Genomic DNA, 24,343 nt, shown 5'->3' on the forward strand with positions numbered 1-24,343 from the left:
CCAGGGCTTATTACCTCTTATTGCCAGGGCTAATTACCACTTATTGCCAGGGCTTATTACCTCTTATGGCCAGGGCTCATTACCTCTTATTGCCAGGGCTTATTATCTCTTATTGCCAGGGCTAATTACCACTTATTGCCAGGGCTTATTACCTCTTATTGCCAGGGCTCATTACCTCTTATTGCCAGAGCTTAATACCTCTTATTGCCAGGGCTTATTGCCTCTTATTGCCAGGGCTTAATACCTCTTATTACAAGGGCTTATTGACTCTTATTGCCAGGGCTAATTACCTCTTATTGCCAGGGCTTATTACCTCTTATTGCCAGAGCTTAATACCTCATATTGCCAGGGCTTAATACCTCTTATTGCCAGGGCTTAATACCTCGTATTGCCAGGGCTTAATAACTCTTATTGCCAGGGCGTATTACCACTTATTGCCAGGGCTTATTACCACTTATTGCCAGGGCTTAATACCTCTTATTACAAGGGCTTATTGCCTCTTATTACCAGGGCTTATTGCCTCTTATTACCAGGGCTTAATACCTCTTATTGCCAGGGCTTATTAACTCTTATTGCCAGGGCTTATTACCACTTATTGCCAGGGCTTATTATCTCTTATTACCAGGGCTTAATACCTCTTATTGCCAGGGCTTATTAACTCTTATTGCCAGGGCTTATTACCACTTATTGCCAGGGCTTATTACCTCTTATTGCCAGGGCTTAATACCTCTTATTGCCAGGGCTAATTACCTCTTATTTCCAGGGCTTATTACCTCATATTTCCAGGGCTTATTACCTCTTATTGCCAGGGTTTATTACCTCTTATTGCAAGGGCTAATTACCTCTTATTGCCAGGGCGTATTACCACTTATTGCCAGGGCTTAATACCTCTTATTTCCAAGGCTTATTACCTCTTATTGCCAGGGCTTATTACCTCTTATTGCCAGGGCTTATTACCTCTTATTGCCAGGGCTAATTACCTCTTATTGCCAGGGCTTATTACCTCTTATTGCCAGGGCTAATTACCTCTTATTTTTAGGGCTTAATACCTCTTATCGCCAGGGCTAATTACCTCTTATTGCCACGGCTAATTACCTCTTATTGCCAGGGCATATTACCTCTTATTGCCAGGGCTTATTACCTCTTATTGCCAGGGCTTATTAACTCTTATTACCAGGGCTTAATACCTCGTATTGCCAGGGCTTATTAGCTCCTATTGCCAGGGCGTATTACCACTTCTTGCCAGGGCGTATTACCACTTATTGCCAGGGCTTAATACCTCTTATTGCCAGGGCTAATTACCTCTTATTGCCAGGGCTAATTACCTCTTATTGCCAGGGCTTATTACCTCTTATTGCCAGGGCTAATTACCTCTTATTTCCAGGGCTTAATACCTCTTATTGTCAGGGCTTTTTACCTCTTATTGCCAGGGCTAATTATCTCTTATTGCCAGGGCTTATTACCTCTTATTGCCAGGGCTAATTACCACTTATTGCCAGGGCTAATTATCTCTTATTGCCAGGGCTTATTACCTCTTATTGCCAGGGCTAATTACCTCTTATTGCCAGGGCTAATTACCTCTTATTTCCAGGGCTTAATACCTCTTATTGTCAGGGCTTTTTACCTCTTATTGCCAGGGCTAATTATCTCTTATTGCCAGGGCTTATTACCTCTTATTGCCAGGGCTAATTACCACTTATTGCCAGGGCTTATTACCTCTTATTGCCAGGGCTTATTACCTCTTATTGCCAGGGCTAATTACCACTTATTGCCAGGGCTTATTACCTCTTATGGCCAGGGCTCATTACCTCTTATTGCCAGGGCTCATTACCTCTTATTGCCAGGGCTTAATACCTCTTATTACAAGGGCTTATTGCCTCTTATTGCCAGGGCTAATTACCTCTTATTGCCAGGGCTTATTACCTCTTATTGCCAGAGCTTAATACCTCATATTGCCAGGGCTTAATACCTCTTATTGCCAGGGCTTAATACCTCGTATTGCCAGGGCTTAATGCCTCTTATTGCCAGGGCGTATTACCACTTATTGCCAGGGCTTATAGCCTCTTATTACCAGGGCTTATTATCTCTTATTACCAGGGCTTATTACCACTTATTGCCAGGGCTTATTATCTCTTATTACCAGGGCTTAATACCTCTTATTGCCAGGGCTTATTAACTCTTATTGCCAGGGCTTATTACCACTTATTGCCAGGGCTTATTACCTCTTATTGCCAGGGCTTAATACCTCTTATTGCCAGGGCTAATTACCTCTTATTTCCAGGGCTTATTACCTCTTATTTCCAGGGCTTATTACCTCTTATTGCCACGGCTTATTACCTCTTATTGCCAGGGCTAATTACCTCTTATTTCCAGGGCTTAATACCTCTTATTGCCAGGGCTTTTTACCTCTTATTGCCAGGGCTAATTACCTCTTATTGCCAGGGCTTATTACCTCTTATTGCCAGGGCTTTTTAACTCTTATTGCCAGGGCTTATTACCACTTTTTGCCAGGGCTTATTACCTCTTATTGCCAGGGCTTATTACCTCTTATTGCCAGGGCTTATTACCAATTATTGCCAGGGCTTAATACCTCTTATTGCCAGGGCTTATTACCTATTATTGCCAGGGCTTAATACCTCTTATTGCCAGGGCTTATTACCTCTTATTGCCAGGGCTTATTACCTATTATTGCCAGGGCTTAATACCTCGTATTGCCAGGGCTTAATACCTCTTATTGCCAGGGCTTATTACCTCTTATTGCCAGGGCTTATTACCTCTTATTGCCAGGGCTTATTACCTCTTATAGCCAGGGCTAATTACCACTTATTGCCAGGGCTTATTACCTCTTATTGCCAGGGCTAATTACCTCTTATTGCCAGGGCTTATTACCTCTTATAGCCAGGGCTAATTACCACTTATTGCCAGGGCTTATTACCTCTTATTGCCAGGGCTAATTACCTCTTATTGCCAGGGCGTATTACCACTTATTGCCAGGGCTTAATACCTCTTATTTCCAAGGCTTATTACCTCTTATTGCCAGGGCTTATTACCTCTTATCGCCAGGGCTTATTACCTCTTATTGCCAGGGCTAATTACCTCTTATTGCCAGGGCTTATTACCTCTTATTGCCAGGGCTAATTACCTCTTATTTCCAGGGCTTAATACCTCTTATTATCAGGGCTTTTTACCTCTTATTGCCAGGGCTAATTACCTCTTATTGCCAGGGCTTATTACCTCTTATTGCCAGGGCTTATTACCTCTTATTGCCAGGGCTTATTAACTCTTATTACCAGGGCTTAATACCTCGTATTGCCAGGGCTTATTAACTCTTATTGCCAGGGCATATTACCACTTCTTGCCAGGGCTTATTACCTATTATTGCAGGGTTTATTACCTCTTATTGCCAGGGCTAATTACCTCTTATTTCCAGGGCTTATAACCTCTTATTGCCAGGGCTTTTTACCTCTTATTGCCAGGGCGTATTACCTCTTATTGCCAGGGCTTATTACCTCTTTATGCCAGGGCTAATTACCTCTTATTGCCAGGGCTTATTACCTCTTATTACAAGGGCTTAGTGCCTCTTATTACCAGGGCTTATTGCCTCTTATTACCAGGGCTTATTACCTCTCATTGCCAGGGCTTATTACCTCTTATTGCCAGAGCTTAATACCTCATATTGCCAGGGCTTAATACCTCTTATTGCCAGGGCTTAATACCTCGTATTGCCAGGGCTTAATACCTCTTATTGCCAGGGCTTATTACCTCTTATTGCCAGGGCGTATTACCACTTCTTGCCAGGGCGTATTACCACTCATTGCCAGGGCTTAATACCTCTTATTAAAGGGCTAATTACCTCTTATTGCCAGGGCTTATTACCTCTTATTGCCAGAGCTTAATACCTCATATTGCCAGGGCTTATTACCTATTATTGCCAGGGCTTATTACCTCTTATTGCCAGGGCTCATTACCTCTTATTGCCAGGGCTTATTACCTCTTATTGCCAGGGCGTATTACCTCTTATTGCCAGGGCTTATTACCTCTTATTGCCAGGGTTTATTACCTCTTATTGCCAGGGCTAATTACCTCTTATTTCCAGGGCTTATAACCTCTTATTGCCAGGGCTTTTTACCTCTTATTGCCAGGGCTAATTACCTCTTATTGCCAGGGCTTATTACCTCTTATTGCCAGGGCTAATTACCACTTATTGCCAGGGCTTATTACCTCTTATTGCCAGGGCTTATTACCTCTTATTGCCAGGGCTTATTACCTCTTATTGCCAGGGCTAATTACCTCTTATTGCCAGGGCTAATTACCTCTTATTGCCAGGGCGTATTACCACTTATTGCCAGGGCTTAATACCTCTTATTTCCAACGCTTATTACCTCTTATTGCCAGGGCTTATTACCTCTTATTGCCAGGGTTTATTGCCAGGGCTAATTACCTCTTATTGCCAGGGCTTATTACCTCTTATTGCCAGGGCTAATTACCTCTTATTTCCAGGGCTTAATACCTCTTATTGTCAGGGCTTTTTACCTCTTATTGCCAGGGCTAATTACCTCTTATTGCCAGGGCTTATTACCTCTTATTGCCAGGGCTTTTTAACTCTTATTGCCAGGGCTTATTACCACTTTTTGCCAGGGCTTATTACCTCTTATTGCCAGGGCTTATTACCTCTTATTGCCAGGGCTTATTACCACTTATTGCCAGGGCTTATTATCACTTATTGCCAGGGCTTTTTAACTCTTATTGCCAGGGCTAATTACCTCTTATTTCCAGGGCTTATTACCACTTATTGCCAGGGCTTATTATCTCTTATTACCAGGGCTTAATACCTCTTATTGCAAGGGCTTATCAACTCTTATTGCCAGGGCTTATTACCACTTATTGCCAGGGCTTATTACCACTTATTGCCAGGGCTTTTTAACTCTTATTGCCAGGGCTAATTACCTCTTATTTCCAGGGCTTATTACCTCTTATTTCCAGGGCTTATTACCTCTTATTGCCAGGGCTTATTACCTCTTATTGCCAGGGCGTATTACCACTTATTGCCAGGGCTTAATACCTCTTATTGCCAGAGCTGATTACCTCTTATTGCCAGGGCGTATTACCCTTATTACCAGGGCTTATTACCTCTTATTTCCAGGGCTTATTACCTCTTATTGCCAGGGCTTTTCAACTCTTATTGCCAGGGCTAATTACCTCTTATTTCCAGGGCTTATTACCACTTATTGCCAGGGCTTATTACCACTTATTGCCAGGGCTTTTTAACTCTTATTGCCAGGGCTAATTACCTCTTATTTCCAGGGCTTATTACCTCTTATTTCCAGGGCTTATCACCTCTTATTGCCAGGGCTTATTACCTCTTATTGCCAGGGCGTATTACCACTTATTGCCAGGGCTTAATACCTCTTATTTCCAAGGCTTATTACCTCTTATTGCCAGGGCTGATTACCTCTTATTGCCAGGGCTTATTACCCTTATTACCAGGGCTTATTACCTTTGATTGCCAGGGCTTATTTATTACCTATTCGGCACCATTCCACGTCACGCTGGCTTGGATCGCACACGATTTTACCGGTAATCTCATCACACTGCTGACCAGAGCGTAAATTTGACGTGCATGCGCTCCCTATAGATAAAGCGGTTAAGATAAATATTAGGGTTATTCAGAAAGTGTAAGGATTAGGTTATGGCTAATAAAAAGTATACACTGCCTGTATATATGAGGGTCGGGGTAGGGATAATAAGATGTATACACTGCCTGTAGATATGAGGGTCGGGGTAGGGATAATAGGAAGTATACACTGCCTGTAAATATGAGGGTCGGGGTGAGGATAATAGGAAGTATACTCTGCCTGTAGATATGAGGGTCGGGGTAGGGATAATAGGAAGTATACTCTGCCTGTAGATATGAGGGTCGGGGTGGGGCTAATAAAAAGTATACACTGCCCGTAAATATGAGGGTCAGGGTAGGGATAATAGGAAGTATACACATCCTGTAAATATGAGGGTCGGGGTAGGGATAATAGGAAGTATACACTGCCTGTAGATATGAGGGTCAGGGCAGGAATAATAGGAAGTATACACTGCCTGTATATATGAAGGCGGGGTAGGGATAATAGGAAGTATACACTGCCTGTAGATATGAGGGCGGGGTAGGGATAATAGGAAGTATTCACTGCCTGCAGATATGAGGGTCGGGGTAGGGATAATAGAAAGTATACACTGCCTGTAAATATGAGGGTCAGGGTAGGGATAATAGGAAGTATTCACTGCCTGTAGATATGAGGGTCAGGGTAGGGATAATAGGAAGTATACACTGCCTGTAGATATGAGGGTCAGGGTAGGGATAATAGGAAGTATACACTGCCTGTAGATATGAGGGTCGGGGTAGGGATAATAGGAAGTATACACTACCTGTAGATATGAGGGTCGGGTAGGGATAATAGGAAGTATACACTGCCTGTAGATTATGAGGGTCGGGGTAGGGATAATAGGAAGTATACACTGCCCGTAGATATGAGGGTCGGGGTAGGGATAATAGGAAGTATACTCTGTCTGTAGATATGAGGGTCAGGGTAGGGATAATAGGAAGTATACACTGCCTGTAAATATGAGGGTCAGGGTAGGGATAATAGGAAGTATACACTGCCTGTAAATATGAGGGTCGGGGTAGGGATAATAGGAAGTATACACTGCCTGTAGCTATGAGGGTCAGGGTAGGGATAATAGGAAGTATACACTGCCTGTAGATATGAGGGTCAGGGTAGGGATAATAAGAAGTATACACTGCCTGTAGATATGAGGGTCGGGGTAGGGATAATAGAAAGTATACACTGCCTGTAGATATGAGGGTCAGGGTAGGGATAATAGGAAGTATACACTGCCTGTAGATATGGGGGTCAGGGTAGGGATAATAGGAAGTATACACTGCCAGTAGATATGAGGGTCGGGGTAGGGATAATAGGAAGTATACACTGCCTGTAGATATGAGGGTCAGGGTAGGGATAATAGGAAGTATACACTGCCTGTAGATATGAGGGTCAGGGTAGGGATAATAAGTAGTATACACTGCCAGTATATATGAGGGTCGGGGTAGGGATAATAGGAAGTATACACTGCTTGTAGATATGAGGGTCAGGGTAGGGATAATAGGAAGTATACACTGCCTGTAGATATGAGGGTCGGGGTAGGGATAATAGGAAGTATACACTGCCTGTAGATATGAGGGTCAGGGTAGGGATAATACGAAGTATACACTGCCAGTAGATATGAGGGTCGGGGTAGGGATAATAGGAAGTATACACTGCCTGTAGATATGAGGGTCAGGGTAGGGATAATAGGAAGTATACACTGCCTGTAGATATGAGGGTCGGGGTAGGGATAATAGGAAGTATACACTGCCTGTAGATATGAGGGTCGGGGTAGGGATAATAGGAAGTATACACTGCCTGTAGATAAAGGGTCGGGGTAGGGATAATAGGAAGTATACACTGCCTGTAAATATGAGGGTCGGGGTAGGGATAATAGGAAGTATACACTGCCTGTAGATATGAGGGTCAGGGTAGTGATAATAGGAAGTATACACTGCCTGTAGATATGAGGGTCAGGGTAGGGATAATACGAAGTATACACTGCCTGTAGATATGAGGGTCAGGGTAGGGATAATAGGAAGTATACACTGCCTGTACATATGAGGGTCAGGGTAGGGATAATAGGAAGTATACACTGCCAGTAGATATGAGGGTCGGGGTAGGGATAATAGGAAGTATACACTGCCTGTAGTTATGAGGGTCAGGGTAGGGATAATAGGAAGTATACACTGCCTGTAGATATGAGGGTCGGGGTAGGGATAATAGGAAGTATACACTGCCTGTAGATAAAGGGTCGGGGTAGGGATAATAGGAAGTATACACTGCCTGTAAATATGAGGGTCGGGGTAGGGATAATAGGAAGTATACACTGCCTGTAGATATGAGGGTCAGGGTAGGGATAATAGGAAGTATACACTGCCTGTAGATATGAGGGTCAGGGTAGGGATAATAGGAAGTATACACTGCCTGTAGATATGAGGGTCGGGGTAGGGATAATAGGAAGTATACACTGCCTGTAGATATGAGGGTCAGGGTAGGGATAATACGAAGTATACACTGCCAGTAGATATGAGGGTCGGGGTAAGGATAATAGGAAGTATACACTGCCTGTAGATATGAGGGTCAGGGTAGGGATAATAGGAAGTATACACTGCCTGTAGATATGAGGGTCGGGGTAGGGATAATAGGAAGTATACACTGCCTGTAGATATGAGGGTCGGGGTAGGGATAATAGGAAGTATACACTGCTTGTAGATATGAGGGTCAGGGTAGGGATAATACGAAGTATACACTGCCTGTAGATATGAGGGTCGGGGTAGGGATAATAGGAAGTATACACTGCCTGTAGATATGAGGGTCAGGGTAGGGATAATAGGATGTATACACTGCCTGTATATATGAGGGTCAGGGTAGGGATAATAGGAAGTATACACTGCCTGTAGATATGAGGGTCAGGGTAGGGATAATAAGTAGTATACACTGCCAGTATATATGAGGGTCGGGGTAGGGATAATAGGAAGTATACACTGCCTGTAGATATGAGGGTCAGGGTAGGGATAATACGAAGTATACACTGCCTGTAGATATGAGGGTCAGGGTAGGGGTAATAGGAAGTATACACTGCCTGTAGATATGAGGGTCAGGGTAGGGATAATAGGAAGTATACACTGCCTGTAGATATGAGGGTCGGGGTAGGGATAATAGGAAGTATACACTGCCTGTAGATATGAGGGTCAAGGTAGGGATAATAGGAAGTATACACTGCCTGTAGATATGAGGGTCGGGGTAGGGATAATAGGAAGTATACACTGCCAGTAAATATGAGGGTCAGGGTAGGGATAATAAGAAGTATACACTGCCTGTAGATATGAGAGTCAGGGTAGGGATAATAGGAAGTATACACTGCCTGTAGATATGAGGGTCAGGGTAGGGATAATAATAAGTATACACTGTCTGTAGATATGAGGGTCGGGGTAGGGATAATAGGAAGTATACACTGCTTGTAGATATGAGGGTCGGGGTAGGGATAATAGGAAGTATACACTGCCTGTAAATATGAGGGTCAGGGTAGGGATAATAAGAAGTATACACTGCCTGTAGATATGAGGGTCAGGGTAGGGATAATAGGAAGTATACACTGCCTGTAGATATGAGGGTCAGGGTAGGGATAATAATAAGTATACACTGTAGATATGAGGGTCAGGGTAGGGATAATACGAAGTATACACTGCCTGTAGATATGAGGGTCGGGGTAGGGATAATAGGAAGTATACACTGCCTGTAAATATGAGGGTCGGGGTAGGGATAATAGGAAGTATACACTGCCTGTAGATATGAGGGTCAGGGTAGGGATAATAGGAAGTATACACTGCCTGTAGCTATGAGGGTCGGGGTAGGGATAATAGGAAGTATACACTGCCTGTAAATATGAGGGTCGGGGTAGGGATAATAGGAAGTATACACTGCCTGTAGCTATGAGGGTCAGGGTAGGGATAATAGGAAGTATACACTGCCTGTAGATATGAGGTTCAGGGTAGGGATAATAGAAAGTATACACTGCCTGTAGATATGAGGGTCAGGGTAGGGATAATAGAAAGTATACACTGCCTGTAGATATGGGGGTCGGGGTAGGGATAATAGGAAGTATACACTGCCTGTAGATATGAGGGTCGGGGTAAGGATAATAGGAAGTATACACTGCCTGTAGATATGAGGGTCAGGGTAGGGATAATAGGAAGTATACACTGCCTGTAGCTATGGGGGTCGGGGTAGGGGTATTAGGAAGTATACACTGCCTGTAGATATGGGGGTCGGGGTAGGGGTATTAGGAAGTATACACTGCCTGTAGCTATGAGGGTCGGGGTAGGGATAATAGGAAGTATACACTGTCTGTAGATATGAGGGTCGGGGTAGGGATAATAGGAAGTATACACTGTCTGTAGATATGAGGGTCGGGGTAGGGATAATAGGAAGTATTCACTGCCTGTAGATATGAGGGTCGGGGTAGGGATAATAGGAAGTATACACTGCCTGTAGCTATGAGGGTCGGGGTAGGGATAATAGGAAGTATACACTGCCTGTAGATATGAGGGTCGGGGTAGGGATAATAGGAAGTATACACTGCCTGTAGATATGAGGGTCGGGGTAGGGATAATAGGAAGTATACACTGCCTGTAGCTATGAGGGTCGGGGTAGGGATAATAGGAAGTATACACTGCCTGTAGATATGAGGGTCGGGGTAGGGATAATAGGAAGTATACACTGCCTGTAGCTATGAGGGTCGGGGTAGGGATGATAGGAAGTATACACTGCCTGTAGCTATGAGGGTCAGGGTAGGGATAATAGGAAGTATACACTGCCTGTAGCTATGAGGGTCGGGGTGGGGATAATAGGAAGTATACACTGCTTGTAGATATGAGGGTCGGGGTAGGGATAATAGGAAGTATACACTGCCTGTAGATATGAGGGTCGGGGTAGGGGTTATAGGAAGTATACACTGCCTGTAGCTATGAGGGTCGGGGTAGGGATAATAGGAAGTATACACTGCCTGTAGATATGAGGGTCGGGGTAGGGATAATAGAAAGTATACACTGCCTGTAGATATGAGGGTCGGGGTAGGGATAATAGGAAGTATACACTGCCTGTAGATAAAGGGTCAGGGTAGGGATAATAGGAAGTATACACTGCCTGTAGATATGAGGGTCGGGGTAGGGATAATAGGAAGTATACACTGCCTGTAGATATGAGGGTCAGGGTAGGGATAATAGGAAGTATACACTGCCGGTAGATATGAGGGTCGGGGTAGAGATAATAGAAAGTATACACTGCCTGTAGATATGGTGGTCGGAGTAGGGATAATAGGAAGTATACACTGCCTGTAGATATGAGGGTCAGGGTAGGGATAATAGGAAGTATACACTGCCTGTAGATATGAGGGTCGGGGTAGGGAAAATAGGAAGTATACACTGCCTGTAGATATGAGGGTCGGGGTAGGGATAATAGGAAGTATACACTGCCTGTAGATATGAGGGTCGGGGTAGGGCTAATAGGAAGTATACACTGCCTGTAGATATGAGGGTCAGGGTAGGGATAATAGGAAGTATACACTGCCTGTAGATATGAGGGTCGGGGTAGGGATAATAGGAAGTATACACTGCCTGTAGATATGAGGGTCGGGGTAGGGCTAATAGGAAGTATACACTGCCTGTAGATATGAGGGTCGGGGTAGGGATAATAGGAAGTATACACTGCCTGTAGATATGAGGGTCGGGGTAGGGATAATAGGAAGTATACACTGCCTGTAGATATGAGGGTCAGGGTAGGGATAATAGGAAGTATACACTGCCTGTAGATATGAGGGTCGGGGTAGGGATAATAGGAAGTATACACTGCCTGTAGATATGAGGGTCGGGGTAGGGATAATAGGAAGTATACACTGCCTGTAGATATGAGGGTCGGGGTAGGGCTAATAGGAAGTATACACTGCCTGTAGATATGAGGGTCAGGGTAGGGGTAATAAGAAGTATACACTGCCTGTAGATATGAGGGTCGGGGTAGTAATAATAGGAAGTATACACTGCCTGTAGATATGAGGGTCGGGGTAGGGATAATAGGAAGTATACACTGCCTGTAAATATGAGGGTCAGGGTAGGGCTAATAGGAAGTATACACTGTCTGTAGATATGAGGGTCAGGGTAGGGGTAATAAGAAGTATACACTGCCTGTAGATATGAGGGTCGGGGTAGGGATAATAGGAAGTATACACTGCCTGTAGATATGAGGGTCGGGGTAGGGCTAATAGGAAGTATACACTGCCTGTAGATATGAGGGTCAGGGTAGGGGTAATAAGAAGTATACACTGCCTGTAGATATGGGGGTCGGGGTAGGGATAATAGGAAGTATACACTGCCTGTAAATATGAGGGTCGGGGTAGGGATAATAGGAAGTATTCACTGCCTGTAGATATGAGGGTCAGGGTAGGGATAATAGGAAGTATACACTGCCTGTATATATGAGGGTCGGGGTAAGGATAATAGGAAGTATACACTGCCTGTAGATATGAGGGTCAGGGTAGGGATAATAGAAAGTATACACTGCCTGTAGATATGAGGGTCGGGGTAGGGATAATAGGAAGTATACACTGCCTGTAGATATGAGGGTCGGGGTAGGGATAATAAGAAGTATACACTGCCTGTAGATATGAGGGTCAGGGTAGGGATAATAGGAAGTATACACTGCCTGTAGATATGAGGGTCGGGGTAGGGATAATAAGAAGTATACACTGCCTGTAGATATGAGGGTCGGGGTAAGGATAATAGGAAGTATACGCTGCCTGTAGATATGGGGGTCGGGGTAGGGATAATAGGAAGTATACACTGCCTGTAGCTATGAGGGCCGGGGTAGGGATAATAGGAAGTATACACTGCCTGTAGATATGGGGGTCGGGGTAGGGATAATAGGAAGTATACACTGCCTGTAGATATGAGGGTCGGGGTAGGGATAATAGGAAGTATACACTGCCTGTAGATATGAGGGTCGGGGTAGGGATAATAAGAAGTATACACTGCCTGTAGATATGAGGGTCAGGGTAGGGATAATAGGAAGTATACACTGCCTGTAGATATGAGGGTCGGGGTAGGGATAATAAGAAGTATACACTGCCTGTAGATATGAGGGTCGGGGTAGGGGTATTAGGAAGTATACACTGCCTGTAGATATGGGGGTCGGGGTAGGGCTAATAGGAAGTATACACTGTCTGTAGATATGAGGGTCAGGGTAGGGGTAATAAGAAGTATACACTGCCTGTAGATATGAGGGTCGGGGTAGGGATAATAGGAAGTATACACTGCCTGTAGATATGAGGGTCGGGGTAGGGATAATAAGAAGTATACACTGCCTGTATATATTAGGGTCAGGGTAGGGGTAATAGGAAGTATACACTGCCTGTAGATATGAGGGTCAGGGTGGGGATAATAGGAAGTATACACTTCCTGTAGCTATGAGGGTCGGGGTAGGGATAATAGGAAGTATACACTGCCTGTAGATATGAGGGTCGGGGTAGGGATAATAAGAAGTATACACTGCCTGTAGATATGAGGGTCGGGGTAAGGATAATAGGAAGTATACGCTGCCTGTAGATATGGGGGTCGGGGTAGGGATAATAGGAAGTATACACTGCCTGTAGCTATGAGGGTCGGGGTAGGGATAATAGGAAGTATACACTGCCTGTAGATATGAGGGTCGGGGTAGGGATAATAAGAAGTATACACTGCCTGTAGATATGAGGGTCGGGGTAGGGATAATAAGAAGTATACACTGCCTGTAGATATGAGGGTCGGGGTAAGGATAATAGGAAGTATACGCTGCCTGTAGATATGGGGGTCGGGGTAGGGATAATAGGAAGTATACACTGCCTGTAGATATGAGGGTCGGGGTGGGGCTAATTGGAAGTATACACTGCCTGTAGATATGAGGGTCAGGGTAGGGATAATAGGAAGTATACACTGCCTGTAGATATGAGGGTCGGGGTAGGGATAATAAGAAGTATACACTGCCTGTAGATATGAGGGTCGGGGTAGGGGTAATAGGAAGTATACACTGCCTGTAGATATGAGGGTCGGGGTAGGGGTAATAGGAAGTATACACTGCCTGTAGATATGAGGGTCAGGGTAGGGCTAATAGGAAGTATACACTGTCTGTAGATATGAGGGTCAGGGTAGGGGTAATAAGAAGTATACACTGCCTGTAGATATGAGGGTCGGGGTAGGGATAATAGGAAGTATACACTGCCTGTAAATATGAGGGTCAGGGTAGGGCTAATAGGAAGTATACACTGCCTGTAGATATGAGGGTCAGGGTAGGGGTAATAAGAAGTATACACTGCTTGTAGATATGAGGGTCGGGGTAGGGATAATACGAAGTATACACTGCCTGTAGATATGAGGGCGGGGTGGGGATAATAGGAAGTATACACTGCCTGTAGATATGAGGGTCAGGGTAGGGATAATAGGAAGTATACACTGCCTGTAGATATGAGGGTCGGGGTAGGGATAATAGAAAGTATACACTGCCTGTAGATATGAGGGTCGGGGTAGGGATAATAGGAAGTATACACTGCCTGTAGATATGAGGGTCAGGGTAGGGATAATAGGAAGTATACACTGCCTGTAGATATGAGGGTCAGGGTAGGGATAATAGGAAGTATACACTGCCTGTAGATATGAGGGTCAGGGTAGGGATAATACGAAGTATACACTGCCTGTAGATATGAGGGTCAGGGTAGGGGTAATAGGAAGTATACACTGCCTGTAGATATGAGGGTCGGGGTTGGGATAATAGGAAGTATACACTGCCTGTATATATGATATACTGTACTTATTAAAATGGAGCAAAATTCAAGATGGGTGAAAATGAATTCTTACCGTTTAAGTAAAGCATTTCAGATTCTGATATCAGCTGGTCTGGTTCTAATGAAAACTGATAATCTTCAAAAGAGATCATTTGGTCCCCGAGACGTAATGCACAGTCAGACTTGATAAGAGTCACATTATCAGGAAATGTGAAATTGAATGCTTTAGTGCTGGTGGAGCAGCTTCTTGACGATGACTCTGGGAAAATAAGGTATTTGGATGAGTCAATTATGCTCGTTATGGCTTGTGGTGCACACCGATTTGCTGCCTTGCTCTATTTCTGGGAACTCCTTTGTAGTCTCAATTCTTGCAGTCGATGTTTGTAATTATTTTGAATCTGCCCCTCTACCATACAGCAAGCCGGATAAAGATTTTATTGTTTATAAGTGGCATGGTTACGGGGCATTCAGGATTATAAAACTCACGTCAAAAGTGAGGCAGGAGCATTACAGAATTTGTTACAATTTCTTGGACAGTGGAACTGAGTGCCCTTACTCTTACGACTGTGTGACTCATTCATGGTGTGACTCAGTCATGGCGTGACTCAATCATGGCGTGACTCAAACATGACGTGACTTAGTCGTGGTATGACTCAGTCGTGGTGTGACTCAGTCATGGCGCGACTCAATCATGGCGTGACTTAGTCATGGTATGACACAGTCGTGGTGTGACTCAGTCATGGCGTGACTCAATCATGGCGTGACTCAAACATGACGTGACTTAGTCGTGGTATGACTCAGTCGTGGTGTGACTCAGTCATGGCGCGACTCAATCATGGCGTGACTTAGTCGTGGTATGACACAGTCGTGGTGTGACTCAGTCATGGCGTGACTCAGTCGTTGTGTGATTCAGCCTTGGGGAGGGCTGTTAAGTTGACTTTTTTTGGTTCCAGGCCCAAAAATGAAAGGAGGTAAGAACAGTCGTTTGACTAGAAAACCCGGTCAAGTTACGTTGCGCAATCTGAGCTCCTAACCCGTGGCACGCGAACGAAAATTCGAACAAAATTAGTCGGGCACGTTTCGGCTTCGCGTCGGGGGCAGTTCGCGCCCCACGGGGTAGTAGCTCGGAATGTGCAACGTGGCACGCGAACGAAAATTCGAACAAAATTAGTCGGGCACGTTTCGGCTTCGCGTCGGGGGCAGTTCGCGCCCCACGGGGTAGTAGCTCGGAATGTGCAACGTAACTTTACCGGTTTTTTTCGTCAAACACGGAGAGCGCGTCGCAGCAGCGGTGCCGTGGCTGTACAAGAAGTAGATTGACCAATTTGTCAAGAAAAATGGTTTATTTTTTGTTAACCGAGACATGGCCTGAATTTCGCTGTTTCTAGCATGTTTCCCGACTGCTCTGAGCACTATTTCGGCAAAAGAAGTGAAAAAACTATGCGGGTACAGTATATCACCTCCGAGCAAAAAATAAGAAAAATAATGTTGCGCGAAACCACATGTTCGGACTATTTGAGCCCTTTTTTTTCATTTCGAGCACTATTTCATGAGATGGAGCACTTCAGCACTGCTCAGCCATGTCATGAGTTAGTTTGATGTGAATCGCTGTGCTGTGCCTTTAAAACTAGGTACTTCTATGCGCTGTGTCCGAATATTCCCACTTACTGGCTTCTCGGAAGAGTTCGTAGTTGTCAAAAAAGGCTCCAGACACTATATCATTGTTTCGTTTCAGCACTATGACGGGCGAGCTCGACATGCATGACATCATGGCGTCACGGTTAGGTGCAGCACTGGATACGGTGTGTTGGCACCGGGACCACACTTTATTCCCAAACCCTTGTTCGGTCAGCCATCCATTTAGATTTTTTGTATATTCTGGAAGGTGAGCTATAATCGCTGAAGGGAAAACTGTAACAGGAATATTAAAAAAAAGTTCAAATGAGAAAAATACACGTGGATGTGTCCATAATGCCTCCCTTACTGCGAGCTCCCTTTGTCGTGCAACAGCCAAACCGCTTTCTGGCTTCCATGATTTAAAATAACATTATTGCTGGGTGCTGTTTGATTGGTCAACGCCTTAAAGCCGCATTGTCACCAGTTTACTTCCGGGTCCGACGGAAATCTCAACCGTCAAAAGACAATAGAATCTATTTGAATCTGCGCTATTTAACAGGCCATCCGCTCTAAATTATAAATCATACCCTCAAAAAAACTTCTAATAGACACACTGCTTTCACTATTTTTGAAATATTTTTCGCTTTTTCCAATAAAAATCATCGGAGACTGTTACGTAATCGACCGGAATTAAACTGGTGACAATGCGGCTTTAACGGAGGTGGAAACCATTTCAGTGCTGGCCGATGGATCTGTTTCAAGGACTTAGAGTGACATAAGTCATCAGAAGGCGAGTTAGGTAAAGGACATTACAGGAGAGAGTTAGCAGAAGATCGAAAACTGCAGTAAATGGACTTCTAAAGTACGACAAATGGGCCAATACATGTTTGCATATCGAATTAAGCTACAAGCTACACATCAAACTAAGTCGTGCAAATTACATATTGTGCAAACAGTTCTCATAAAAAGATGTGTTTCGTATTATTTTCCTATTCAAGTTTCTTGGGGCGAATTTCCCACCTGCATGGGCCATAGGGGGAGTCTGTGGCAAGTCAACACAGCTCGCATTTGTGGAAGCTTTCACTTGCGTTATGGTGATGCTACCATGGAAACTTCCTCCAGAGATCGCTTCAAAGCCGATCTAAAAATAGATCGAAGTTAGGTGGTAAGTGGTAAGTAACAAGGGCGGGGCGGGGGGTGGGGGTGCATGCTACCCCCCTTGGCTACCAAAAATTGATTTCTTATTGAGGGATTTTCAAATGCTATTCTTTTCAACTCGGAGGTGCTTGCGAAGCATTTACGAGTCGTTCTTGGGGCGACTTCTGTGTCACTCGATCGTCTGATCGATCATCCGTAAACTTTTTGTGGTCTTTCTGCGCTTTTGCAACACAGCAACGTTCAATATCCGGTTAAAGCTTACTACTACAAAAGGGCTTTCTCATCGACCTGTGACCGCTACGGTAATTTGATGATTGAGCTGTAAAGTATATATAAGCTAGTATTTTCAGAAAAGTGCGCATGCGCTTTCGTCACCGACGTCAATCGATTTTGTACAGTTCAGTCCAATTCAAATTGTTAGTTTGCAAACAAAGATAGATTTCCACAAATTTATTTTTTCACAATTCTTCCCAATCAACTAATTTAAATATCAAACAAAACTTTTCAAACATATGGCCCCGCTTGTTCATCGAATAACGATTTTGCGCCTTTCTAGAATGTTAACATGCATAAACACATTGTATGGCAGTGGCGTGATCAATTATTGCGGGTATTTTATTTTGTTTTCGGAAAGAATATGCTGAAATTTGACATGCTAGCAATTTGAAATGCTAACTTTTCGATCCGTACGATACCAATAGTAATACAACTATTTTTAGTTAAACATTGACTTAGTAATGCCACGTTAGTCTAGCGTTGCGGACACTTATTTACGACTGCAGCGACCCGGGTTCGATTCCCACTGATAGCGCTATTTTTTATTTATCTATTTTTTTTTTTCTACTGTTCTTAGTGTGTCAAAACATCGAAATGAAAAAAGGTATAAGGACATTTTTATGTAGTCTCAGCATCTTGGATGTGTTCATGCTTTGTTCAGTATTCTGTATATCTTTTATGCACACAAGAAAATAACTAGGAAAATACAGTTGCATTCACGAGTTGGCTCACAGAGCCTTTGATTCAATATGATATCTATGCAGAAAGTATTGTGTAAGTTGAGGTTAAATACCTCAACTTACACAGTGCTTTTTCAATTATATGGTAGTAATGGAGCTTGGACTTTAGACATAGCTGTCAAGGATATAGAGTATGTTACGATGTATTTTGGTATAGATGATAAACAGATGGTGGAAAGCATTATGATGACCGCTGTTGATGGGCTTCTTGTGGTGATGTACTATGTTGGTATAGATGAATAACAGATGCCCTTATATGTGCATGTTAATAACGTAAGTAACAAAGGTTCTTGAGAACTATTGTTAGCAACTACACCAACCTTAAAAGGATGCGAGGAGTTGACATTGAGCTGCACAAAATCACTGTTTCTCCCTTGGTTGCCAGTCTTGAACCATATCATATCAATATGCGCAGTACTGATTTGCGCCTTGTACACATTTAAGCGTCCAATACCCTCTCCGTGTAGGCGATACTTGAAGCTCACACAGTTATAGGTGGGGAGTAATGCAATTGAAATCGACTGGAATTTTGTCCCCTTGGGGTACCCGCCCGGCATTGACATTGACCCGTCATCTGTGGAGGAAAGCGAGTTAAAACAATTTAATGCTCCACAATAGCCTCACCGAGCAACCCATCAAATAAACACAGGGAGGAATATTTGACCTTTTATGCCAAAACAATATTTTTTTTATAACTGCTTTTAAGCAGTGCTTCACACATGTTGTAATTCTACAATATCAAGATATTTACCTTTCGTGTGCCAGCCCGGAGAATCCTTACTGTAATTCGCAATCGTAGCATTCACCGGGGTCAGATAAACTGCAAACGAGCCGTTATTAAGTTTCTTGTTCTAGTTTTGTTATGAGCTTTGTAGCGACCAAAAGGGTGCTTGGCACAACATCACCGATGAGATGTTGCACGGCTAAGGGGCGGGGGTGAGTGGGGGGGGGGGGGGGTGAGGGTGAGTGCTCGGCACCTTATCGTAGACGGAATATTGGACCGACCAGGGGCGTTCTAGGTACATGATTATTGTACCGTCTAGGTGGGAGAGGGAGGGGGGGGGTTCTGATTTTTGTTAAAATGTATACACCTAAGAACTCCCACCAACACACATTGCTTAAGTCCAAGACCCTTACTTGTATTCACATGATCCATGACTTGTTCCGCTGAAAGCTCATTATTGAACAAGGTCAAGCCATACATCGCCATGTTTGTGTTGATAGTCAGGTTATATCCTGCCACACCTCTGCCGATCATGATCTCACCCAGAGGCGAAGATCTGTTGCTTGGTGTATGTTCCTTGATGGTCCCCTGAATACAATTCAAAGTAGTTAACCTACAGCGATGTGTGCAAATTAGCAAGCTGTAATCGTGTTTTCTTTATATTGCGCAAGGGTCATATATCTCCAAATATCCTATCATTAAGGATGAATAACTTTGCATCAGAAATGCGTCTCATTAAATTCTACTTTTATTGTAAGTTAATTGATCCTGAATCCATCCATTGGAAGATTTTAAATTTTTAAGAAATACATCTAAAAACTTAAAAACGTTCCTGCAATATACAATACTAACATCTAATTTGAGCACCCCGTTCTCGTAATAACGCAGACCATTAACTTCGCTCCAAGTCAAAAACACGTGCAACCAGCCCACAGGGATACCGGGCAGCTCCAGGCGAGTGACCTGCGTCTCGCGGGCTAACTGGATTAGCCATCGGGAGGAGTCTGGCCTCGCAGAGACCCGGAACATCGCAATACCAGTTGATTCCATCGAGTCGCCACCGCTACTCAGAACGTACGTGCTTACTAGGTAATGGAACGAAACACAATATCAACAGAGAAGGTAAAGGTATGGTATGGTATTGATAATTTTAGATCAGAAGGAAGGCAGAGAAGGAAGGTATAGATATGATAAATTTAGATCAACAAAGAGGTAAAAGTAGGATATGATAACATTAGATCGAGAGAGAAGGTGAAGGTATGATAACATAAGAACAACAGAGAGGGTGAAGATGTGAATATGATAGCATCAGATCGACAGAGAAGGTGAAGGTATGGATATGATAACATTAGATCAACAGAGAAAAGAAAGGTATGATGGATATGATAACATAGAAAGGTATGATGGATATGGTAACATTAGATCAACAGAGAAAGTGAAGGTATGGATATGATAACATGAGATCGGCAGAAAAAGTGAAGGTATGGATATGATAACATTAGATCAACAGAGAAAAGAAAGGTATGATGGATATGATAACATTAGATCGGCAGAGAAGGTGAAGGTATGGTTATGATAACATTAGATCAGCAGAGAAAGTGAAGGTATGGATATGATAACATTAGATCAAAAGAGAAAGTAAAGGTATGGATATGATAACATTAGATCGGCAGAGAAAGTGAAGGTATGGATATAACATTAGATCGGCAGAGAAAGTGAGGGTATGGATATGGTAACATTAGATCGGCAGAGATAGTGAAGGTATGGATATGTTAACATTAGATCGGCAGAGAAAGTGAAGGTATGGATATGATAACATTAGATCGTCAGAGAAGGTGAAGGTATGGATATGATAACATTAGATCGGCAGAGAAAGTGAAGGTATGGATATGATAACATTAGATCGGCAAGGAAGGTGAAGGTATGGATATGATGACATTAGATCAAAAGAGAAAGTAAAGGTATGGATATGATAACATTAGATCGGCAGAGAAAGTGAAGGTATGGATATAACATTAGATCGGCAGAGAAAGTGAGGGTATGGATATGGTAACATTAGATCGGCAGAGATAGTGAAGGTATGGATATGTTAACATTAGATCGGCAGAGAAAGTGAAGGTATGGATATGATAACATTAGATCGTCAGAGAAGGTGAAGGTATGGATATGATAACATTAGATCGGCAGAGAAAGTGAAGGTATGGATATGATAACATTAGATCGGCAAGGAAGGTGAAGGTATGGATATGATGACATTAGATCGACAGAGAAGGTGAAGGTATGGATATGATAACATTAGATCGGCAGAGAAAGTGAAGGTATGGATATGATAACATTAGATCGGCAGAGAAAGTGAAGGTATGGATATGATAACATTAGATCGACAGAGAAGGTAAAGGTATGGATATGATAACATTAGATCGGCAGAGAAGGTGAAGGTATGGATATGATAACATTAGATCGGCAGAGAAGGTGAAGGTATGGATATGTTAACATTAGATCGGCAGAGAAAGTGAATGTATGGATATGATAACATTAGATCGGCAGAGAAGGTAAAGGTATGGATATGATAACATTAGATCGGCAGAGAAAGTGAAGGTATGGATATGATAACATTAGATCGTCAGAGAAGGTGAAGGTATGGATATGATAACATTAGATCAACAGAGAAAAGAAAGGTATGATGGATATGATAGCTTTAGATCGGCAGAGAAGGTAAAGGTATGGATATGTTAACATTAGATCGACAGAAAAGGTGAAGGTATGGATATGTTAACATTAGATCGACAGAGAAAGTGAAGGTATGGATATGTTATTATTAGATCGGCAGAGAAAGTGAATGTATGGATATGATAACATTAGATCGGCAGAGAAGGTAAAGGTATGGATATGATAACATTAGATCGGCAGAGAAAGTGAAGGTATGGATATGATAACATTAGATCGTCAGAGAAGGTGAAGGTATGGATATGATAACATTAGATCAACAGAGAAAACAAAGGTATGATGGATATGATAACATTAGATCAACAGAGAAGGTGAAGGTATGGGTATGATAACAATAGATCGGCAGAGAAGGTAAAGGTATGGATATGATAACATTCGATCAACAGAGAAGGTGAAGGTATGGGTATGATAACATTAGATCGGCAGAGATAGTGAAGGTATGGATATGATAGCATTAGATCGGCAGAGAAAAGACGGGTATGATGGATATGATAACATTAGACCAACGGAGAAGGTGAAGGTATGGGTATGATAACATTAGATCGGCAGAGAAGATGAAGGTATGGATATGATAACATTAGATCGAGAGAGAAGGTGAACGTATGGATATGATAACATTCGAACAACAGAGAAAAAAAGGTATGATTGATATGGTAACATTAGATCGGCAGAGAAGGTGAAGTTAGGGATATGATAACATTAGATCGGCAGAGAAGGTGGAGGTATGGATATTATAAAATTAGATCAAGAGAGAAAAGAAAGGTATGATGGATATGATAACATAAGATCGGCAGAGAAGGTGAAGGTATGAATATGATAACATTAGATCGCCGGCAGAGAAGGTGAAGGTATGAATATGTTAACATAAGATCCCCACTGTATCAAGCACTGTACTGAATGAATAAATGATAGGGAACTAATTCCTTGATAATTAGTTGGAGAAAGTAGAATAATTCAGAATAAGATTTGATGCAATTTCGCGCTTTGCAACTTACCATCTAGAACAAGCTGCGCCTCTAAAGATGCTATGCCTGTTGTGGACACATTTTTGTAGAAGATAGGTTCTGAATCCGTTTTCTTCGTCGCTATTAACGCATAGGAATATGGCTCATAACCGAACAGTTCCTCATTTGAATTTACATAATCATCTAAACCGAAATTACTAGTATCGAGTGGGCCAAATCCATCTTTCCTGTAATTGTTTTGCCCAACAGCTATAATGACGACGCGAGGAGGAAGTTGATCGATCTGCTGTTTGAATGGAGACTGGATATGATGAACCATGCTTGGAAGTGTGAATATTTCACCTAAAGGGATGAATAAAATATAAACATAACTTAATACCAAGCAGAGTGTCGTCCCCCTCTCTTTCCGTCGATCTATCGCTCCCTCCCTCCCTCGGTCCATTTTTGACCTGCACTTTTTAAACCGCACCTTCTACCCACACTTTTCTACCCACACCTTCTACTCACACCTTCTACCCGCACCTTCTACCCACACCTTCTACCCGCACCATCTACCCGCACCTTCTACCCACACCTTCTACCCACACCTTCTACCCACACCTTCTACCCACACCTTCTACCCACACCTTCTACCCACACCTTCTACTTGCACCTTCTACCCACACCTTCTACCCACACCTTCTACCCGCACCTTCTACCTGCACCTTCTACCCACACCTTCTACCCACACCTTCTACCTGCACCTTTTACCCACACCTTCTACCTGCACCTTCCACCTGCAACTTCTACCCGCACCTTCTACCCACACCTTCTACCCACACCTTCTACTCGCACCTTCTACTTGCACCTTCCACCTGCACCTTCTACCCACACCTTTTACCCACACCTTCTACCCCCACCTTCTACCCGCACCTTCTACCCACACCTTCTACCCGCACCTTCTACCCGCACCTTCTACCCACATCTTCTACCCGCACCTTCTACCCGCACCTTCTACCCGCACCTTCTACCTGCACCTTCTACCCACACCTTCTACCCACACCTTCTACCCGCACCTTCTACCCGCACCTTCTACCCACATCTTCTACCCGCACCTTCTACCCGCACCTTCTACCTGCACCTTCTACCCATACCTTCTACCCATACCTTCTACCCACACCTTCTATCCACACCTTCTACCCGCACCTTCTACCTGCACCTTCTATCCACACCTTTTACCCGCACCTTCTATCCACACCTTCTATCCGCACCTTCTACCTGCACCTTCCATCCACACCTTCTACCTGCACCTTCTACCCGCACCTTCTACCCGCACCTTCTACCCGCACCTTCTACCTGCACCTTCTACCCACACCTTCTACCCACACCTTCAACCCACACCTTCCACCTGCAACTTCTACCTGCACCTTCTACCCACACCTTCTACCTGCACCTTCTACCTGCACCTTCTACCTGCACCTTCTACCCCCACCTTCTACCCGCATCTACTACCTGCACCTGCTACCTGCACCTGCTACCTGCACCTGCTACCCACACCTTTTACCCACACCTTCTACCCACACCTTCTACCCGCACCTTCTACCCACACCTTTTACCCACACATTTTACCCAGACCTTCTACCCACACCTTCTACCTGCACCTTCTACCTGCACCTTCTACCCACACCTTCTACCTGCACCTTCTACCTGCACCT

At 43.6% G+C, this 24,343-nt stretch overlaps 1 protein-coding gene across 2 annotated transcripts in view; it reads right to left on the bottom strand.

The window, feature by feature from the left end:
• Window positions 1-24,343, bottom strand: part of LOC116616082 — a 76,690-nt gene that overhangs the window by 43,362 nt on the left and 8,985 nt on the right. For both annotated transcript variants that reach the window (XM_048723516.1, XM_048723517.1), the window contains exons 8-16: window positions 22,680-22,991; window positions 19,810-20,042; window positions 19,371-19,545; window positions 18,985-19,053; window positions 18,554-18,807; window positions 17,080-17,200; window positions 16,111-16,353; window positions 14,516-14,701; window positions 5,525-5,629 (exon numbers count right to left, since the gene is read on the bottom strand). In XM_048723516.1, coding sequence (XP_048579473.1) covers window positions 5,525-5,629; window positions 14,516-14,701; window positions 16,111-16,353; window positions 17,080-17,200; window positions 18,554-18,807; window positions 18,985-19,053; window positions 19,371-19,545; window positions 19,810-20,042; window positions 22,680-22,991 — 1,698 coding nt within the window. The remainder of the gene's footprint in view (window positions 1-5,524; window positions 5,630-14,515; window positions 14,702-16,110; window positions 16,354-17,079; window positions 17,201-18,553; window positions 18,808-18,984; window positions 19,054-19,370; window positions 19,546-19,809; window positions 20,043-22,679; window positions 22,992-24,343) is intronic.

Source organism: Nematostella vectensis, chromosome 2, assembly GCF_932526225.1.
Source record: "Nematostella vectensis chromosome 2, jaNemVect1.1, whole genome shotgun sequence".
In the NCBI taxonomy this organism is placed as follows: domain Eukaryota; kingdom Metazoa; phylum Cnidaria; class Anthozoa; order Actiniaria; family Edwardsiidae; genus Nematostella; species Nematostella vectensis.